We start from the raw sequence: 20,435 nt of genomic DNA on the forward strand, positions 1-20,435 counted from the left end.
TATATAGCACGACTCAAAAATGTGTAATTAACTTTTTATTTAAATTGCAAATATATTTAATTAAACCAATTTAAATACATCATTAAATATCTAATAGGTTCTGTATTATGAAATTTACTAATTCGGTTCAATAAGCATGTGAAAGTTTAATACATAGAGTTTAAACACGGTATCCGAATTTACTTTACCCAAATGAAGCAGCTTTCTGGCAAATGATCGGCTTCCGTTGTTTCCATACTGATCGCGCGCCAGCCCGCGCCGTTTCTACCAACAGCCTTGTGCCACTTCCACGCGTTCTGTATATTTGTATGTCTGCGCATTATGCGTTGATCGGTATGTATTGATTCATCGAATCTTAAACGGCTGAAGTGAATAAATCGTATAGGTGCTGTAAAAATGGGAATTCATGAATACACTTTGAGGTATCTAAAAATTTCCCTAATTGAAAATGTTGCAATTTTTCTTGAAGAATATTAGTTGTATTTTTTTTTTAACATGGTTGATGATTTTTGTCAGGACCTAATGTGATTAATATAACGATCGGGATAAGAAAAATAATAAAAAGTTCAGTTTCGTAAAGGAAATGTTAGTCAGGACAATTTAAACAATTAATGCTATTACAACAACTACAATAACTATCTATCAGTTTAATATGAAATCGGTGCATGTCAAAGCCTGTCGAAGCCAATCTATATAGATATAAATGCATCATATTGTTCTGATTGGTTTGTCTTGTTTTCCTTGCTTCGAATGAAGCCACCTTCAACAATAACTGACTAGTAATGTGACTTTGACTAGAAAAATATTTATATACATATGTAGATACAATTTATATGCAAAACCGTTTTTTTTATTTTATAATGTATGTTTATTTAATTTCTTTTAACTTATAAAGGAAGTAAAACTTTTAGATATAAATATGAAGTGCTTTTTTTTGTTAATTCCCTAGTTTTCTACATAAAATCTAATATATATATATATATATAATATAATCGGGAACGACATACTATAGAATTAGCAAATACATCTTTACATTTGCATATATATATACGAGTATACTTTGACTGTAATATTTATTTATATTAAGCTCTTCTACATTATCACACACACACATAAAAAATAGTAATAATATCGCAGGTTTCTTGTGAATGTGAGGTAATAATTTGGACTTACCGCTTTATGTTATTAGTTTGACTAGTAGGTATGATAAAAAAAATGTGTAAATTAAATTCGATATATCTTCGTTCAATTTGGTTATCGCTTTTAATTAAATAAGTAGGTTGGTTAAAGATAGGTCCTTATTTAAATACATGATATTTTTAATGTCTGTCTTTAAAGCACTATTAACAACTAGCGACTGTTGCTATAAATATATACATTTAAAAATTTGTTTAATATGTAATACTTCATTCGATAACTTAAATTTATTTCGGATTAAATTACCAATAAATATTTAATATTAAATGTAGTATTTGGTGTGGCTGAGGGAAGTTTTGTTAAGGGCATCCGAAACAATCGAGTATTATGCGACCCAGTTACAGAATAGTAACGGAAACCCAATCCTGTAATTTATTGAGGTAAAATAACCTTACAATCAAAATTGTATAAAATCGAACATTAAACATCGTCATGTCTTGCTAACGTCAAGACCCCTTCAAGAGGAGGGGAGAACCTTTCAAAAGAACAATTCGAAGTTTTATCCTCTAAGCTGTCTTGGAATATGCTCATATGATATAAATTACATTTTACGATTGGCATTCATGCTAGGAAAAAATATATATTTTACATCAGTGAGAATGCCAGTTAATTAAAGGTAAGTAAGTAGAGCCACATATTTGCCATATTATTTTATTTATTAGTAAATTGCACCGGTGCGATGCCGGGGTAGGTCGCTAGTATGTACATAAAGGTAATATTGCTTTTTAAAATATAATGAAAGATTTATTTAAAGTAAATTATTAATACATATTATTGTAAATAATATATTAATTTTAAACGTGTTATATAGATAAAAATTGGCATTTGCACTTTGCAATTGGAACCACTAATTTTAGTAATATTTACATATACATATGTAAATGCGTGAAAGAATACATGGGGATCTGATCTGCAGCGTGTGCATTAGCACAGTTGTTAAAAATATTTTGGGTATAAATATTATTTTTTCCGTACAAAGTCGGAACGAGCAGATAGTATGATTCGGGTACATACTCCTGAGTGTAAATGGGTCTTTTAATAATTACGGTAACCAATGATACCTTTTTGACGGCTTCACATTGTGTTTTTGAGCTGACAGATAAGGTTTACATCGATTCTTATTTATTTATAAATTCTTTTGTTTTACCGCTTATAAATTTTAAAGTCAACCTTTTTTTCCTTGTATGAAATGGTTATTGTACAGTAAGTTACAAAGTTTAAAATTAAATCAAATTTCGTAGTAAATCCTCCAGAGTCATGTGAGTCATTGGAACGTTTTGTAATAACGCTAAAATCGTGGTAACGAGGTCAAGGCTCTACTTATTTACATGTACGTGAGAAATAGCGTTCTCAGTTTGAGCGTTATGGTATAATACCATAATTTAAATATCTGCCACATTTAAATACAGTTGAACTATCTGTAAACTGTCATTCTGATCACTCCCATTACATTGACGAAATGTGTGCAGATAAATGTTGCAACCGACATCTCGTGTCGTAAGAAACATGCGAATTTAACATTTTGAGGCCATATTGCTTAACAATAAACCAGGACAAAAAACTGATCCTTGGAATAAAAATGGGAGAAAACCTTGGTTAGTATTATAATCGTATGATTGCTCCAAACCGTCTATAAAACATTCAAAATGTTGAAGTAATTCTAATTCAAAATAACCCCAATATGAGACACTATTTTCTACTTGAGTATAAATCATTCACAAGACGTTTGGAAATACATCATTTGTTACTTTTCTTCAATTTAATATTTTGTTTTTCACGATTATAATATTTAAAAAAATTATATATAACATATTGTAGAGTCAATCTCTCGATAGATAATAATTTCATCAATTTGCTTGACTTCACTAAGTGGGTTGTAAATATACATATGTATATCAACCCGAAGAACAATTTTCATTATCGTTGCCTCATTGATAAATATTAATAACTTATAATTTAACGCCATGTTGTCGGATACATGTAGAAATTAAAGAGTCAATCAGCTGCAACTTGGATCTTTAGTCCTTCTCAAAGTTATTGATGTCGAAATTCAATTAATTGATTGACAATTATTAACAATTAAATGGTGACAGAGTAACAAAAAATAATAAGGTACCATCACAAAGAAAACTATGTCCTACCTACAGCCATGCATTTTCACTAGGGAAAATCCACGGGTTCTTGTAGCTGTCGGGCAATTGACATCAAATGCTTTATAGTTTGCTTACACTGCAAATAGACTGCAAACTTAATTAAAACTAGAAATTATTTAAATTGAATTGAAATAATTTCTTATTTTATCCGAATTAATATACCAGATTCAATTACCTAACTACAGATATACACGAAAAAAATTGTAGTTCTATCTCGCTCTTTATCTTGTTTTGTTGCTTTGTTGCAATTATTGATTAAAATACTAAATATACTCTACGATTTAATATTCGGTCAGTGGTAAATATTAATGAAAAAATACAGATCTAGTTTATTGCAATAAATATAATATAAAGGTAATACTGTCTTTAAAACTTAGACATTGCTTAAAAACTCCGATGTTAGGCGGAATTTTCGTTTACATATGCAAAAAGGTTAACAACTTATCAATAATATATATCCGATGACACTATTAACTAGCTGTGCGTTCATGCCGTGCAACGTATTGGCACATTATAATACATACATTGTCTCTACTTATGATGCTTGTGTTGTATTTCGTAAAATTGCTAAATAATATGCGTAATGTTACATTGATTAATGTTTTCGGTAGGAGAATCGTATTTTTATTTATACACCCGCGCATTCATCGCCTCGGCCTGTGATAAAAAAGTGGGTCAACGCCTAATCAACGCCTAATCATGCTGAATTTTACCTACCGACTTATACGTTGCATTTGATGGATTTATGCTAATGCATTCGACACGGTGTCGCTCGCATTTATTTATTTATTCGGGTTTACTAACAATCACTTACACAAAGAAACACTTGTGATTAAGTAAAAGTATACACATCATGGATATGGATAATAAAATGTATTCATTCTAAATAATATGATCGATCGATATATAATCGAAAATGAAAGACTATGTTATAAATTAAAACAAAAGAGGTTTATTAAAATAAAAACAAGATTATGATTTTAAAATTATATTAATTGTTATTTATCTTCTAACTACAAGAGATGTAATGTTTATCTTACTATATTTTTTTGTGAAGGGTTATTAAATAGTTAGATAATTATATGAACAATCTTACATATTCAAGTCGAAGAACATATCGATTGAACTAACCTATTTTCGTCGACCAATTTAATTTTTATAAATATTCTGTATTGGATAGGTATATTATTTCCACTGCTAAGAATGTAATTTCACAAAGTTGATGTGTAACTGATTATTTGATTGTAACAGAAACGTTCACGTTAAAATATCACCTGTTTTATATCTGAATAAGGCTGCTTATAAGCGGTTGGCAATAAGAGTAAAACGAAAAAAGTAGTTAAGGAGACAGTTGTTCCGTGTACCGCCAGTTGACCTTGAATGCCTTCCAGAACATTCATTTATGCATTTATTATATGTATTTACTATTTTATTGCTTACTAATAGTTTGATGTCATAAAATAAAACTAAAATGTTGACACTTTTTGTATTTTTTATATATAATAAATAAAATTTATATTTTATGGTAAGTATAAAATAATTATTATAAATATCACAGGCAATATATCAATCACAAAGGCGCTTGCTGTAGGTGTTGTACATAATAAATTCGTGTAAATTTCGTTTTCTTTGTTTAAAATCGGATTAAGGTTATAAAACTGGAGTGCAGCATGCATAATTGTACAGCTACGTCGGAGAGACTATCTTTGGACTGACCAAGAAATTTATGTCACCAAGATATAAAGTTGGGATACATTCAACTACGTACGAAAAAAACTTGGATAAATTGTAAACAAAACGCAATGCTCTGCTTTTTGATGATGTCGCATCTCTGCATTTTGCCCCAACATTCCGTTTTGTATTTTGCACGAGCAATATAACGACTAAAATATAAGCAAAAATAATTAATTATGTTAATTTTAATGTATCTTACAATAAGTTATCATTAAACTATGCTTTCATTGCGCGGTTTACATCGCGGCTGTGAAGTAAACGTATTTAGGTGAAACCATTGTGGCATACATAGGTCTTCAGTAACAAGCACATACCGGACCGGAACCTGTAACGATGTGTACTTGCTCGGAACGATTAGGTTTTATTTTATAATTAATCTAGTAAAAGGCAAAGCGAAGATAAAAATATTCGTACCATTTTAAAATGTAGATTGAATCAAAAGCCACCTCGGCATTAGCATTAATTGTACAAAATTACATTCATAAAATTGATTAATGATAATTATTTTCTTTGAAATCCTTCTATCACACCGTATATTTTTATTCGGAAATTTATTAATCTTAACTTTATGTGCTATTAACTACTTCTAGATATATATAAAAAATATATTATTTAGTAGTTATTCTCAATGCTCATAATTTTTTTCATGATACGGTTTTAATGGTAACTCTCGGTCGATATTTGGATGAGCAAAGAGGATTGTTAGAGAAATATTTCAATATAACTATTTGGATGAAATCCTGATCGAATTGAGAACAAAACAAATATGTAGGTAAATTTTAATCGTGTTGGTATTTATTCTGCTTTCTACTAAAAATATCAACAAAATATACAATTTTCTTCAAGTAGTTCTTAGAATAATATGTAAATAATAAGAAAATATATCATCTCGTTACTTCTCATTGTCCCACGTATTCATATATCGATACTCGTTAACATACAGCTTCATTAGAAAATCTCCTGCCTTAAGTGGTCTTAGACGACCCACTTCGAAATACTTTGCGAAACTAAGAAAATTCAAATGAAAACAAGATTTCATGCAATGTTGAAAATTTGATTCGGAAAAATGCTCAGAATACGTTTGACGTATAAAATTATTATAACCTTTTTCAAATATTTATTTTCATAAAGAGATACAATTATTGGTTCAGTAAATAAATAAAAATGCGTATTTCATTGTGAATACGACGCCTAAACAAAAAATATTTTGCTACTTTGATAATTGAATATGTTTGAGTGAGTTACAAAAAAATAGAAACGTAATTTATATTATAATTTATGGTTCTTGAAATCTTATTAATTGATTATTATTCATAGTAATTTTACTTCGATTGATGTTTTTTAGATGTAAATTTGCTAAATGATATTCGGGGCGAGCAAAAAAAAAAAATTTAAATCGTCTGTTTTTTTTAAATATCGTGAGCCTAGATGTCTGCCACATTGACTGTGTTCGTTTTTATAAAATATATAAATAATCCTCCAAGAGCAGACATGAACATATAATAGGACTTTTTTTTGTAGCTCTGTATATTGCAGACGCGGAGGCAACATTATACTGTCACAATACTAGACTAAATATAGATTTTTGAAATAATAGAAAAAATCTTGAAAATATGTTACTATAAAAGTCTGCACTATTAATAGCGCAGCGTTATAGCGGTGACGGACGCGGCTGTTAGCTTTTTTTACTTATTTCCACAGTCATCACTGTTAATAATGTCTGCCACATAAGCATATCATATGGAACCACATGCACTAAACCATATAGAGACATTTGTCTCGACATTTTATATATATATAGAGTATTTAAATAAATATGGTCATTCTTATCTGAATTAGAAAAACGCATCGCGCTGACATCGCACTAATTTATATTTTTTTTTAGTTTCCGTGAGCGAAGTCGCATCAACGCGAATCATTTTGCTGGTAGTTTTTCTTCGATCAACCACAAAATCTCTATCTCTTCATATATAATGGCAAATCTTTCACATAATAATTATGTTATGTTAATATACTTTATTGTACACCACAAACATAAAATACAGAAATCGTAGGACCAAACACAAAAAAAAATATATATATTTAATTTTTTAAACAAAAATAGAAATAATACTAAAAAGAAAAACTAAAATATGAACAAATATTTGATGTGTTGTACAACGGGCGGACTTGAGGCTCATTAGCTATCTCTTCCAGAAAACCCTATCTGAGGGATTTTTTTTAAAAACATCTGGGTAGGCAGTGCTGCCGTTGACTTACATACAATAATATATTTAGTAGTTAAATTTCAGCTATGTTGTAATAAATTGTAGATTGTATATACATATTTTCTGAGTTATTACTAGTCGTCTTAAAATTTTCATAACAAAAATTGTCGGTACGGACAATTTGGCGCTGTCAAAGCGGATCGTCTGGTTATTTTTTTTCATTGTATATTATATTGCTATATACCAGCAACTTAAATACTAATATTATGTCCAGCTTTGTTGTTAAATAGTTTTTTCAATTAGACATCACAAAAAATGTCTCCTCATGTAATAGTATAAATAAAATTTTACTATATTTGACACAGCGCGTTCGTCATCTCTTTCGGTCACATTTTAGTTAACCTTTTGAAAAATATAGATACTATAAAATTCCCGTTGGGCGGGTCGCTAGACTAAAATATATTATAACAAGCAATACAATAACAATTAGAGATAATTCTCGCGATGATTTTTTTTATTTATTGTGTCTTTTTCAATTTTATTTCGCTACCTGAACCAAACCTATACTGTTATTTATTAAGGTTGTTGCCAAACGGTATATCTTAACCGAGAAGCTCGGTTTCGTCATGTTATAGGCATGAGCATTTCATATTCAATGAACATGTAGATATATTTCAATTTTCTGTTGTGCAAAAATAAATGTGTCGCGGGCGAATTCAACAATGGTCATATATTTAGGTCGAGAATCGAAATGAGTTCAATGATCAAATATTACATTTACGTATTTATAAAATTTATTTATAAATATAAGGTTCGTTTTAATTTATTACTTTCAAATTGTTTTATATTAATAAAACTGATGTTATAATGTGTAATAAACTGAATTGAAACATACTTTCTGCTCTTTAATGCTTTTCTTTCAATTATTATTAAGTACAGCAACCTTGTACCCATACTATGAAATATTTTTGGTCACAGCATACTATTCGAGTGCAGGGTTATACGACAGTAACAAAAAAAAAAATGTCTGCAATGAATCAACTTATCTAATATTTTATACCATGAATTTACAGAAACTGTCATAAAAACTAACTGAAATGCGACTAAAATATTTAATTTAATTGTATATGCAACGATCTCTAAAATATTGTTGGATACATCATAAGCTTTAATTCAAACTTCACGAATTGGTGTTAACTATAATTACATATATGTAATACCCAGGCTGGGTATATTGTATAAAATCTCGCCTGCTTTATTAAATAACAACTCATAATAACGAAGCTGCTTCTACTAAGCAGTTTTTAATTATTAAAGTTTAACAATTGGAACTCTATTTAAATAGATGCTTCTATTTTTATCAATAACGTGTTTAATTTGATTTTACGTCATCCAAACAAACGTTCATTCTTTATTTTAACCTTTTAAGATTTTTTTTTATTACTTCAAATGCGTATGTAACGATTTTTATACTTCTTACAACTAAAGTAGTAAAAACATCCATACAAGTTTACTCAAACTTCACCGCCTTAATGGGTGAATTTTCAAAAACACTATACCGGCAATCTTTTACTCTTATGAGTCTAAGTATCGATTTCCACATTTCAATCTTTGAAAAAGGAGAACTTATATGTATTTTTAAAAATGTTGTAAGTATTTTTAACTCATAAGCAGAAAACGAAACACGAATTTAGGTATATATTTCTAACTTTTAAAAATGACGAACATCTAAAATCTTTCATTTCATCACCACCTTATGCAATTGATCTATTCTAACGCTCTAACGACGACTGTGTTTTACTTTTAAACAGATGCCTAAACACCAATTTCCAAAAATACAATTTCAAAAATTAAGAAATTTTACTTATATCTCCCTGTACTTTCATTTCTTAGGCGAAGAATTCCCTAAAGCAATAATTGTTGTAATAACTGTCTTTAAGTCATGAATATCGATTTCCATATTTCTAACATCATAAATGGCGAACCACGATACAAACATTCATCCCCAATTTAACCCGTTTAGGTGAACATTTCCAGAATAGCTGTAACATTAGTATTTTACTATTTGCAGAAGCTTATTACCAGTTTCCATAACATCATCTTATATCAAAAATGTCAATCTGATCTATCAGATCAAAATATTCTTTATTCAAGTAGATTTGAGTCGTCACGTTACAGTGAATTAAAAATAAAGCTACCACCGGCACGGGAAGCAGATTTTAACGATAAGAACGGGCAAGAAACTCTGTAGTTACTTTTTTCCACCATTGTAATAACTGGGTATGATATTAAAGTACCATTTAATTTATATATATGCTGCCTAGAAATCAATAATTACTCAATCAATAAGTCCACGCTTTTTTTATCATGAATGTAATCCTGTATTGAGTGCCCTATGTTTTTTCGACATTAGTTTCAAATATTTTAATAAACGAAGTTAAAAATAACCGTGCAATCTTATTACAGAAACGAATACCCTTAGAGGGGTGTATTTACTTTGCGCAGTCGGAAACTATACAATGTATGTCACCGTTTTTTTAAAAATAAGCTCTATATTATTGTGAATATACATAATATTGTTCTAAACATATTGAATTGAATCACTATTAAAAATATCCCGAAGGGAGTCTCGATATCCAAGATTATAAATAGACCGGACAGGTCGTTTTTACAGGATGTAAACACTTTCAATATCAGTAGCCTTACTCCAAAACAAAATGACCGCGTATACTTCGGTGCTGAGCCTTCCTGTCAGGGACGATAAATGAGGTTTTCACTCAAGTTTTCAATTTAAAGTATTCCCAGAAATAGTGTAGTATCAGTTACATTTACACACATAAGGTAAGGCAAACAGTAGGCATTTTGTCTTTTTGGCATTCAGAACATATTTTTTTTAAATCTACTTTTTAGCAGTTACAATGCATTGCTTAAATAGTTACAATTAGCTTGTTTCCTATTAACTTTAAAATGTAATGAGGTATCATCAGCAGATAATACACTATCCATATGTAAATAAATACCTTTAACAAAGAAAGTAAGATAATTAATACATAATAAAAGAAGTGATCCAAAATGGATCCTTGTGGAGCACCTATTCTTAGTACAGTTCAAGAAGACTTCATTTCAATAATTGAACCTGAATCTGTTGAAGTCTTTGATTCAAGTATGAAGCAATGAGATCAATAGTTTTACCATTTACACCGTAATGTTTTAGCGTTACAAACGCTTATACTTATGTGCAAAAGCTTATCTTATCTAACTGTCATCCTATACTTTACCTCTTAAGGAAACGAATTTCAAAAAATGATCTCTTGGTTCTCATCTGTGTTCCATAAGGATTTCCTATGTGCCAAAAAATTATCCTTTTACACCAACGGGCTCAGGCGGTGCGTTGTATATCAGTCATTTTAAAATTTATTTTTTATTTTATTTAAAAATATTAACTAAAAGATAACGTACATACAATAAATACGCAAATAAACTGTAAGTGTTAATTATATTATTAAACGTAAATGGAATCCGGATTCTATAATAACGATAAGTGGTCTATAATAAAAATAATTTAGTTGTCAATGAGCAAGAATATAAAAAATCGAAACATGTTAGAAAAATTGATAAACAGTTTGAAACATTCAATAATTCACGAAAGAAACAATACTCTGATAATATCAAGAGAATAGGAAATTTTGAGGGCGAGTGAAACCGACGAATCTCGGAATCGGGTCGCCTGCGCCTTTGCAACTGCTGAGTTGGGTAATGCTGCTTTGTTATTCCGAGCATCTATATTGGAGCAGAATATACATACAAGTTCTTTTGTCTGTCTAAGTAGGTGAAAGCGGACTTGGTAACAAAGAATTGAACTACTTCTTTAATGTTTTAAAACTTGCCTAATAATAGTTTCGACCAAAAGAAAATATATTGTAACGTAAAACATTTTAATAATTGAGTATATCCCCGATACCTTTACTCACGACGAATTTAATAAAATAAAAATAAATACTATACAGACAAAATCAGTAAATATTATAAGTAATATAAATGAAAATATTACCTTATGTTATGTTCGCCGTGATTAGTTACTAAGTACTTTTGAATCACCTACAAGTTAAACGTGACCATAGTAGAAATTTGGGTGCTAATGTAAAAACAAAACCTCAGCAGTGTTTTAATTTTTAATTTTATTATTAATATAATTATTATTTATATTAATTTGTACATAACTGGCATCGAATTCAACAAATACCAACTCCACGAATTTTTATACTCTATAAAATATATATATATATTGTTCTCCATTATTCGTAATCGTATAAGTATATCGTATTTTTAAAAATATTGTCGAAAATTAACGAAATAATTCTTCTCCCATATACATTTTAAATAATATTGAACAATAGCAAAAAGGTAATTAAATATTAAAGTTAGGTACCTTTCGCGTGACGTACACAACGCTGGCCCGAATAAGGCCGTGGCGCTATCATTGACCCACTAACCCACTGCACTTGGCTCGGGATCCCCAAATCTACCCCATCCCTCCACACACCTCAGCCTCGTCACGCAAGTTCGTTTCATCGATTATAATGACCCCTTTGTATTGAGGATAATGTGTGAATATAGGACATACTAATTCTTATAAGAACTTTTAGTTGGAAACTTGTTTTAAGGAAATACGACTTCAATACGATGTATGATAGAATAGCGATTGTTATAAGTACCAAGTTTATTTAGTTTCAATAACTATAACGTTTGCAATTACGCTTTCGCACTATAATTTCAATACGTTTCAAAAAATGTGTTTGCATTAAATTATGAATGAAATATCATACTAAGCAGAAATACATAAATAAAAAAGCCAACTGATATGAATGAATGAGAAAATGCTTGCGACGTTTATAGGTATCATGACATAGAATTTCTTCCATTAAGTTTGTCTTCAATTACTCAAAAATATATATTACTAAATTGACAGAAAAAACAGAGGTGCTTGTCCGGATTTGAACTCGACCTTTGATCCAAGTGCTCTTTCCTGCTTTTAAAGCTGATTATGACTAGGAGTTTTGTCGACTTCTTTTGTACAGTTGAATTTTAGACATTTTCTGTCGACGCTTTCAGTACTTCAAAACCGAAAATATTTTCGAGATATTTTTTTGTTTATAAACCGATTATAATTCCTTTTGCGTTGTGTTCCATATCGCTTTAAGATTTATCAATTTAATTGCAAATGTTGCAATTTTTTTTAAGTACATTCAGGCAAGTTTTTAGTTTAGTTTTTGCAAAATGTTTATATAAGCAGCGCAATTTTCAATATTTGCCTATGACTCGATAAACTCGGTGGTCTAAAAGAAGTGATTCAAGTTATATGATAAACTAGCGACCTGCCCCGGCTTCGCACGGGTGCAATATTGATACTATTTATACTACAGAATGTCATTATATACAAAGTCCATAGCTTTTTGTTATCAGACAATACAAACCGCTAAGTCCCTGCAGTTGAAATCTGTATTATTTTCGAAAATATTTATTTAAAATACATACTAATGTACATACATGCAACAGTGGAAACTTTTTTTGGCATATGTTAGAATTATTTTGGTATTAATTGTATGTATTATACTATGCTGTATGTTTCCCTAAAATAAATAAAATAAAAATACTGTAAATGGCCATATTGATATTGATATCTATATGAAATGCACAATGTATTTAAGGTACTTTGGATAAGGATTAATGCTGTATAGCTTAAAATCTCTTCGTAAATAAGTAATGGATAAAAATGGTTATTCTGGGCTAATCCTAAGAGATAGACATATACCATCACGGACTTTTTTGAAGACCTTTTGAAGGTGTACAATACTGTAGTACATATTTTGATTTGTATTTTAGGGTTCAGCCAGCGTTTGCAATGTAAGCTCAAAAAAATGTTTATTTACATCATATTAGAAACCTCTTAAATTATTATAATTTCAGAAACACTGATGTTTCTCTACTATATTGTGCACGTATTTACATATAAACCTTCCTCTTGAATCACTTTTATCTAAAAAAAACCGCATTAAAATTCGTTGTGTAATTTAAAAGATTTAAGCATACACAGGGAAAGACACACAGCGGTAAGCGACTTTGTTTTATACTATGTAATGATATAGCAAAGTAATTGGTCAAAACCAAGTTCTGTCACATGGCTTCGCCCGTGTAAAGTCAGACGTAGCTCTACACTAAATCCAACCTAAATCCAACCAAAAAGTCAAGACAAAAATACGTATACATATATTTAATCAAAATCGATTATTTCACTATCACACGAACAAACATACTTCATTCGTACTACACATTGCTGTGTTCTACTGTTAAGAGAAGGTAGAGGTTTTATTATTTAATATAGCATTACTATAAAGGTCAATCACACTTTATTTTAATTTCTGTATTTTTTTATATCTTATCCCACATTAATAGGTCACGTAAGTAAATCTATGATAAACATAAAAGTTCAACGAATAATGAATAAAAAAAGCCCGCATAAATGTTTACGTCTACCAATAATTTGCATTGTCACGCGATAATACAATCTACAGCCCGTCTATTACTACACTGTATTACGATGCGTTACATCAACGCGCGTCACCGGACACGGGGGAAAGTATGACGTCAGATGCGCGCATGCGAAGAAAGCAAAGTTGCGCTCGCGCTTCGGAACACTCTTGCTTTCGTAGGGGGCCGCGACGTCTGAGCGATAGCGAAAACGACACACTTGCTTTACCTACCACCACTGTCACTTTTTCATCCGGTATTCAGGTCTTGATTATGAAATCGAAACTTATTGACTCATTGTGGCTTATACACCTTTTCTCGACTTGGTCGCGGATATTGAGGGCAGGTTGTCTTTATGCTTATGAGAAAGAAACGTGTCATTAAACATGTTTCATAATGACTTAAGAGTATTTAATGAATATTGAAATTAGAAATACCAACATAATTTAATTGTAATACTAATAGAGATTTTTTTTATAAAAAAACTTGCAATATTTAAATGTTCTCTTACGTCATTACAAAAATTACATCGAATATGCATGCACCATAAATTCAATTTTTTTCGCTACAATAAGCTTATTTTGAACACATATTCTGATTTAAAAATAGATTTCTAGATATTATCCATTTATTTATAAAATACCAGATTAACTTGAGTGATTGATATAGTTTTGTTCTATTAATAAACTGCTTTAATAAAGAAATCATCTCAATTTTTGCAATTCGTAATATGCGTTTGGTTCTTTTTTACTCGCATGTTAACAGAAACATGGGGTTTTCTCCGGGGAAAAGTATTGTATCACGTCTGAATATGTCATTCTGGTCACGTGTTCGTAATGTGCAGTATTCGTTTAGTGCATTAGGACACGTTGAAACATATTACATAGCGAGCACAAGGCTGTCATAGCCAGTCACTCGTTCGTGACCCGTTGACTGATTTTTAGCAAAACCAGGTCAAGATCTTTAATTTATTTCGCTTTTGATATTGAAAAGAACTCAGTACACCTAAAATTATCAAGTAGGTTTTAGTAAAGACTTATTATTAGGATTACGACTAGAGTCATGACGACTGTCTTTAATGAAAACATTGTTCTTCTTATTTATTTTCAGGTAATGTATACTTAAGGTGTATTAAGATCAAAAATAAATTATAGTTACCTATGAAAAAATATTATGAGGTTTTAATTCGTTGAGCGCATTTCAAAAATGCTAGGTAATCATGTAAATATTGAGTAGTGTTATATATAGTGTATTGTAGTAGAATTCAAAATTTGTATTTAGTTGACAGAACATTTTAATGCAGACATCTCAATACAGCAAAGTCAAGTATCTAAAACTTGACATTGCACATTCACGACTTCCTCGTAAGTGTAACTTGCTACAAGATGTTCAGTAGTTTAGATGTCTCGAGTTATGTTAGGCGGAGCAAGCAGCTCTACGGCCGTAGAATTGTCGTTAGAGTTTATAGTAGCTGCCGAGCGACATTTGTTATGCGAACGTAAACATAATCTCTATGTTCGCGGCAACCCTGCCCTGCTGCGGCACCGCGCGCAAGTGGGTCAGTGGGCCGCCCCCCGCGCCCGCCGCGCCGAACCGCCCGCGCGGTGGCGCAACCGCGCGAACGCGCACTAACATAGACCTGGATCGCGGGAAAGTGGGTCACCGACTCACTTTCACTTATTACATGGGCTCCTAATCGTTTTCCATTGTACGAACGGGCGGGGGTTTTGCGGGTAGCGGCGGGGCGCGCATGCGGGAGGCGCCGGCACGCGCGCCGTTGTCGCCGGCCGGCCGCCAGTCGATCGCGGAACGTCTCTAGAGCCGTACGTGTGCTGTTGTGACAAAACACTCGTTGCGATCGTAACGACGCGCGTCGTAAACAAAATTGAACCGATTTTACCACACCGTTCGTTTACGTTTTACTCTTCTCTTAGCGTCTGAACCCTTGTTATTTACCAAACTAGAGTAGGAAAAATGTGTTGGATTTATGTGTCTTCTACAAAAGTGATTGAACAGGTGCAGCCCGCGAGCGGCAGATAGTGTTGCGGTCAGACCGCTAGTGAACTCAGTGACTGTGTGAACGTTGTCGCGGTTGAACGCCGCTGTAGGGATTTGTAACAAGCAGCCGCTCTGTGCGGCCGAGCATGACGATGGACCAGCAGGCAGGCCTCATGTCTCTTAACATGTCCCCGTTCGATCTAAGTCCAGGCCCTGAGGGCTCGGGCTCGGGAAGTGGACCCTCGGGAGCCTCACAACAATACGTGCCTCAAGGCGCAGCGTACCAATGCACGTCAGACCAACAGCCTTTTGGCTACGCAAATCTGGATGCTTCTTATTTATTTCCAACAGGTACAGGCAGCGAACCCGGGTCCTATTTGCCAACAGCTGGCAACGTTTGCGATCAAACAGATACGAAGGACGTGATCGAAGAACTGTGTCCTGTTTGTGGAGATAAAGTTAGCGGCTATCACTACGGCCTGCTCACTTGCGAATCCTGTAAAGGCTTCTTTAAAAGAACAGTACAGAATAAGAAAGTGTACACCTGCGTCGCAGAACGAGCATGTCACATTGACAAAACACAGAGGAAACGTTGCCCTTTCTGCCGCTTCCAAAAGTGCCTCGATGTAGGCATGAAACTTGAAGGTAAGTTTGTTCTTCCATTTCACTTAAAATATTAATCATTAATATAAATACGATGCAAATGTTTGTATCGTTAGGAAACCTTCTTGCTATAAATTCATGTATGTAGGTCAGTTGCGAAGAGCCCAGATATATTACATCATCTAGCGTAAGCAAAGGCAGCAAACATTGAAAGTTCAAAAACAGGCAACAGAAGAAACTAACGCACGCAAGCCGAACGAATTTAAATCTTTAATACGAGTGTTTGACAATCGTCTAAATTATATATACTTACAGAGAACTTTTCTAGCTGGATTTCAGAAAATACTTTCAAGACATGCAATCTTGGCAATTCAGTAAATAATGGGAACAAAATTGGCTCATGATGGGTTTAAATGTTAGACGAAGGGGTCGTTTTACATTCATTAATTTATCAATGGTACTAATTCTAGATACAATATATTTAAAATTACATGGGTTTGATTCGATTAAACAAATATTAAAATGTTTGAAAAACTATTTAAATTTACATGACTATGACTTTACGCGAATCCATAATATTTACGAATTTTTTTCCACTTAATTATAATAAATTAAGACGATTGATAATCATGTACCCCAAAATTATCTCGACTCATAATCAGACTAGTATTTGTATAATCCATATTATAAATAAACAAGATGTGAGTTTATCACATTCTATCTCTTCAATGTACTATTTTCCCACAACCCATTCGTTTCAGCCAACACTTTTTGATAGGACAAGCAATAGTCATAAAACCAAATATTAATTTAATTTAATTTTACTTGCTAATCTTGTGACATATAGACTAATTTTAATTGTAAAATTAGTCCAATGTTTCGGGATGATATGAAATACTATGCTAAAGTAGATAATTTTGATACGATCAAAATCTCGTGGAATTTTATCGTGCAGTCTCGGTTTAACTTATTCACCCAGAATTCTTTTCTTTTCTGACTGAAATTGTTGTAAACGTATAAGTCTTTTTGTACCAATTCTACCTATTCCGATATCCTTTAGTATCACGAGTACGCAAATCATAAAAAAATACTTCATTGTAATGATATACGATATGATTTTGAACTCATTTTAATATCATATTTTAAATGTAAATTGATTAGCGGCCGTAATCCTTCATTCCTATTTTGCACGGATCTAGATCTTTGTTTAATGTATAGGTACCACTAAAGCCAATACCAAACTTAATACATTGTATACAGTTTGGTATTGCTTTTTTTTTTAAATAATAGGTAGTTTGTGTTGAAGTAATCAAAAGCAGTAGTAATCAACTTTTAATTTGTACTAAACAATCCCACTAATTAGTAGTTTTCATTTGGTCGTGGCATAGACATGTTAACAACATATGTTTATACCGTAATTAATCATATATATCGTTGACACACATTCTTAATATCAGTTTACTCACTTACCAAATGGCCTTTGGTAAGATTGTGAACTAGGTCTATATACATTATTTAATATTAAAAAACTTGAAGCTTCAATTATAAAGGTGTACAAAATGAAATATATTGATAATCGAGTAAAGGTATCGATTTAAAGGTTAATTTATAGTTAGGTGATCGCGTGGGGCGTAGTTTGAAGTGCAGATCGTTCTAAATTTAAAACGCGCGCGGCCGCAGAGCGCCCTGACCTACTTGCAAGCGGGGCCGCGATGCGGCGCGCGCGCTGCCTGCTGTGCGTGCATGTACGCAACGCGAGGTTGCCGCTGTGTGCGTAAGGCATTCGCGATTGCGCGTTTCGCCAGATGCTGCGATGTTTGCAACATTCATTACTTACACTTCGAATTAAACACTAAATTGTGGAATTTTTGGACAGAAAAGTATAATATATAATTATCCGAACTTTTACAGGGTACTAAGTTTAAATTTAAAGTCTTGAGATGCCCCAAAGACGTCACAGAGACGATAGCATAGAAAATATCATACATTCCATTCGCTACACATATTATCACTCAATAATTTAACATATTATATGTACGTAATGAAAGTGATATAATGGGTACTAAGGCGCTACATTAAACAACAAAAAAGCGTCGATCTATTTTGTTTGTTTTAAAAAATAGCACTGCTATTTTTAAAGCATACATTCCACGCAAGCCTAGCCTACACTTATATAGGTGCGGCGCAGTTGGCCTCAAACTTACTTCTCATTGAGAGGTTAGTAGATGACTCAAAGCCCATTAGTAATATTCCAGCTTATTCTCAGACAAAAATCATTATCACATTGTACTTATTCGTTAATAAGGTAACTGAGATGGTCGGTAATTTTAACGAGATCGGTAACTTATGTAAGACTTTATTGCATATAACTTCTGTAATCCCACATAATCCACTTATAGAAAAACTGTTTTACGACAATAGGCTATTAGGTTGAATTCATTACTTTTACCTTTTAAACAGAAAATTCATTAACTTAAATATGTTAATGAATTTTAAAATGCAACTGAGTTTCATACCTACTGCTGATTTTTCGAATATGAATTTAGATTTTTCAGCTTCTCTAAAAAATTTTCAGAGAAGCTGAAAAATCTTATAAGATTTTATTAGTTTTCAATAGATTACATTATAATAACATTTATTTAATGTTGCATAAAACCGACAATTATATCAACAGTTTGCAAAACATGTTTTATCAGACCATTCTTGATTAAAATTTGATAAATTTTAATGAAAGTAGTTATTAGCTAATAATAAAATATAAAGAATATTTATGCAAACTCACATATACTTGCAATCAACAAATTTCCAGTGACGACGGATGTTATATCCGCCGCAATTTACTTTTCGCGCTCAAAGCATTCTAATAAAGAACGTATTATGATAGGGTTGTCAACACTCCTTTTTTATGGTAAACTGTGGTCATTTTTAAGAATTTACGATATCATTATTAAGCGAAATCACTTAACTTTATTATACTCTGTCTTCTCAAATATATGTGAAACCCCACTATCTCACTTTTTTGTAACGTTTAAATAATTTGCAGAAGACAGCCCTAATATTAAACAAACAACATTGATAGTATCATAATTCATAAATCAATCACGTAATCTCTATTTAATTGTCCAAAATAATGATTTAAATTTACATAAAAAAAGGCTTTGTACATTTTCATCTCTTGTAAATATGTAATTATACAAATTTCAATACAGCGTGGATTTTTACATAAACTATTCACATTTAGTATTTTATTTTACTATATAATGTCATTTTGAAAAAACATAATACTTTGAAGCATATATCTCAGGGTAATAGTTTATTAAATAGCTAGCGTCCTATATATTATAGACAACTTCTATCAAAACATTAAAATATTTTTAACTAAGTACAGTATATTTTATTTCATATGTAAAAATTGCGGGGACCATTATTATAATAAACATTTATTAATATAAATATTATGTATATAAATATTATGTATATATTAATAATAACGATTGCAATAAGACGTATGTCAGATGGCACAATTCTCACAAATCGCTTACTGACCTCAATCGCGGCTGTTGCGAGAGGCTCGCAGTGCCTGCTCGACCTGCAACGAGCCTTGTGCAATGCCAACGCGCAGCCACTCGCCCGCGCCCGCGCCCGCGCTGTCTGCACCACCCGCTGCTCCGTCCGCAACTTATCACTACTACACCAATTACTGGTGGAAAAAAATAACCAACATCAAGTTGTAACGTATGGAAATAATGAAAATTTTGTATAGAACTTATTTAACGATGATTTTTAAACTTTCTTAAACTGAGTAATATAAGATGATAACATCTTAGATGATAAAACAATTGTCTGATCCTTTGTGCATTGTATCAAATGCCAATGTACAAACTTTGTAATTTCCAAAGGTTCTTTCATACACGTTAAAAAACGAATTATGTTTTTAAAGGCGTTAAATATGAAACACATAACCTACGAATTATATAAACGTATCTGCGTCAGTGTCATACAAAAATGTTTAAAA

General features: G+C 31.7%; 1 protein-coding gene across 5 annotated transcripts in view; it reads left to right on the top strand.

The window, feature by feature from the left end:
* Nucleotides 1-20,435, top strand: part of LOC113403386 (nuclear hormone receptor FTZ-F1) — a 68,613-nt gene that overhangs the window by 28,020 nt on the left and 20,158 nt on the right. For 4 of the 5 annotated variants that reach the window (XM_026643928.2, XM_026643946.2, XM_064220431.1 and 1 more), the window contains exon 1: nt 15,589-16,462. In XM_026643928.2, coding sequence (XP_026499713.1) covers nt 15,964-16,462 — 499 coding nt within the window. In that variant the 5' untranslated portion in view covers nt 15,589-15,963. Of the gene's footprint in view, nt 1-15,588; nt 16,463-20,435 lie in introns of those variants that run through there. The other variant, XM_026643938.2, reaches the window with a different exon arrangement.

The sequence above is a fragment of the Vanessa tameamea genome, chromosome Z (assembly GCF_037043105.1).
Source record: "Vanessa tameamea isolate UH-Manoa-2023 chromosome Z, ilVanTame1 primary haplotype, whole genome shotgun sequence".
Lineage (NCBI taxonomy): Eukaryota > Metazoa > Arthropoda > Insecta > Lepidoptera > Nymphalidae > Vanessa > Vanessa tameamea.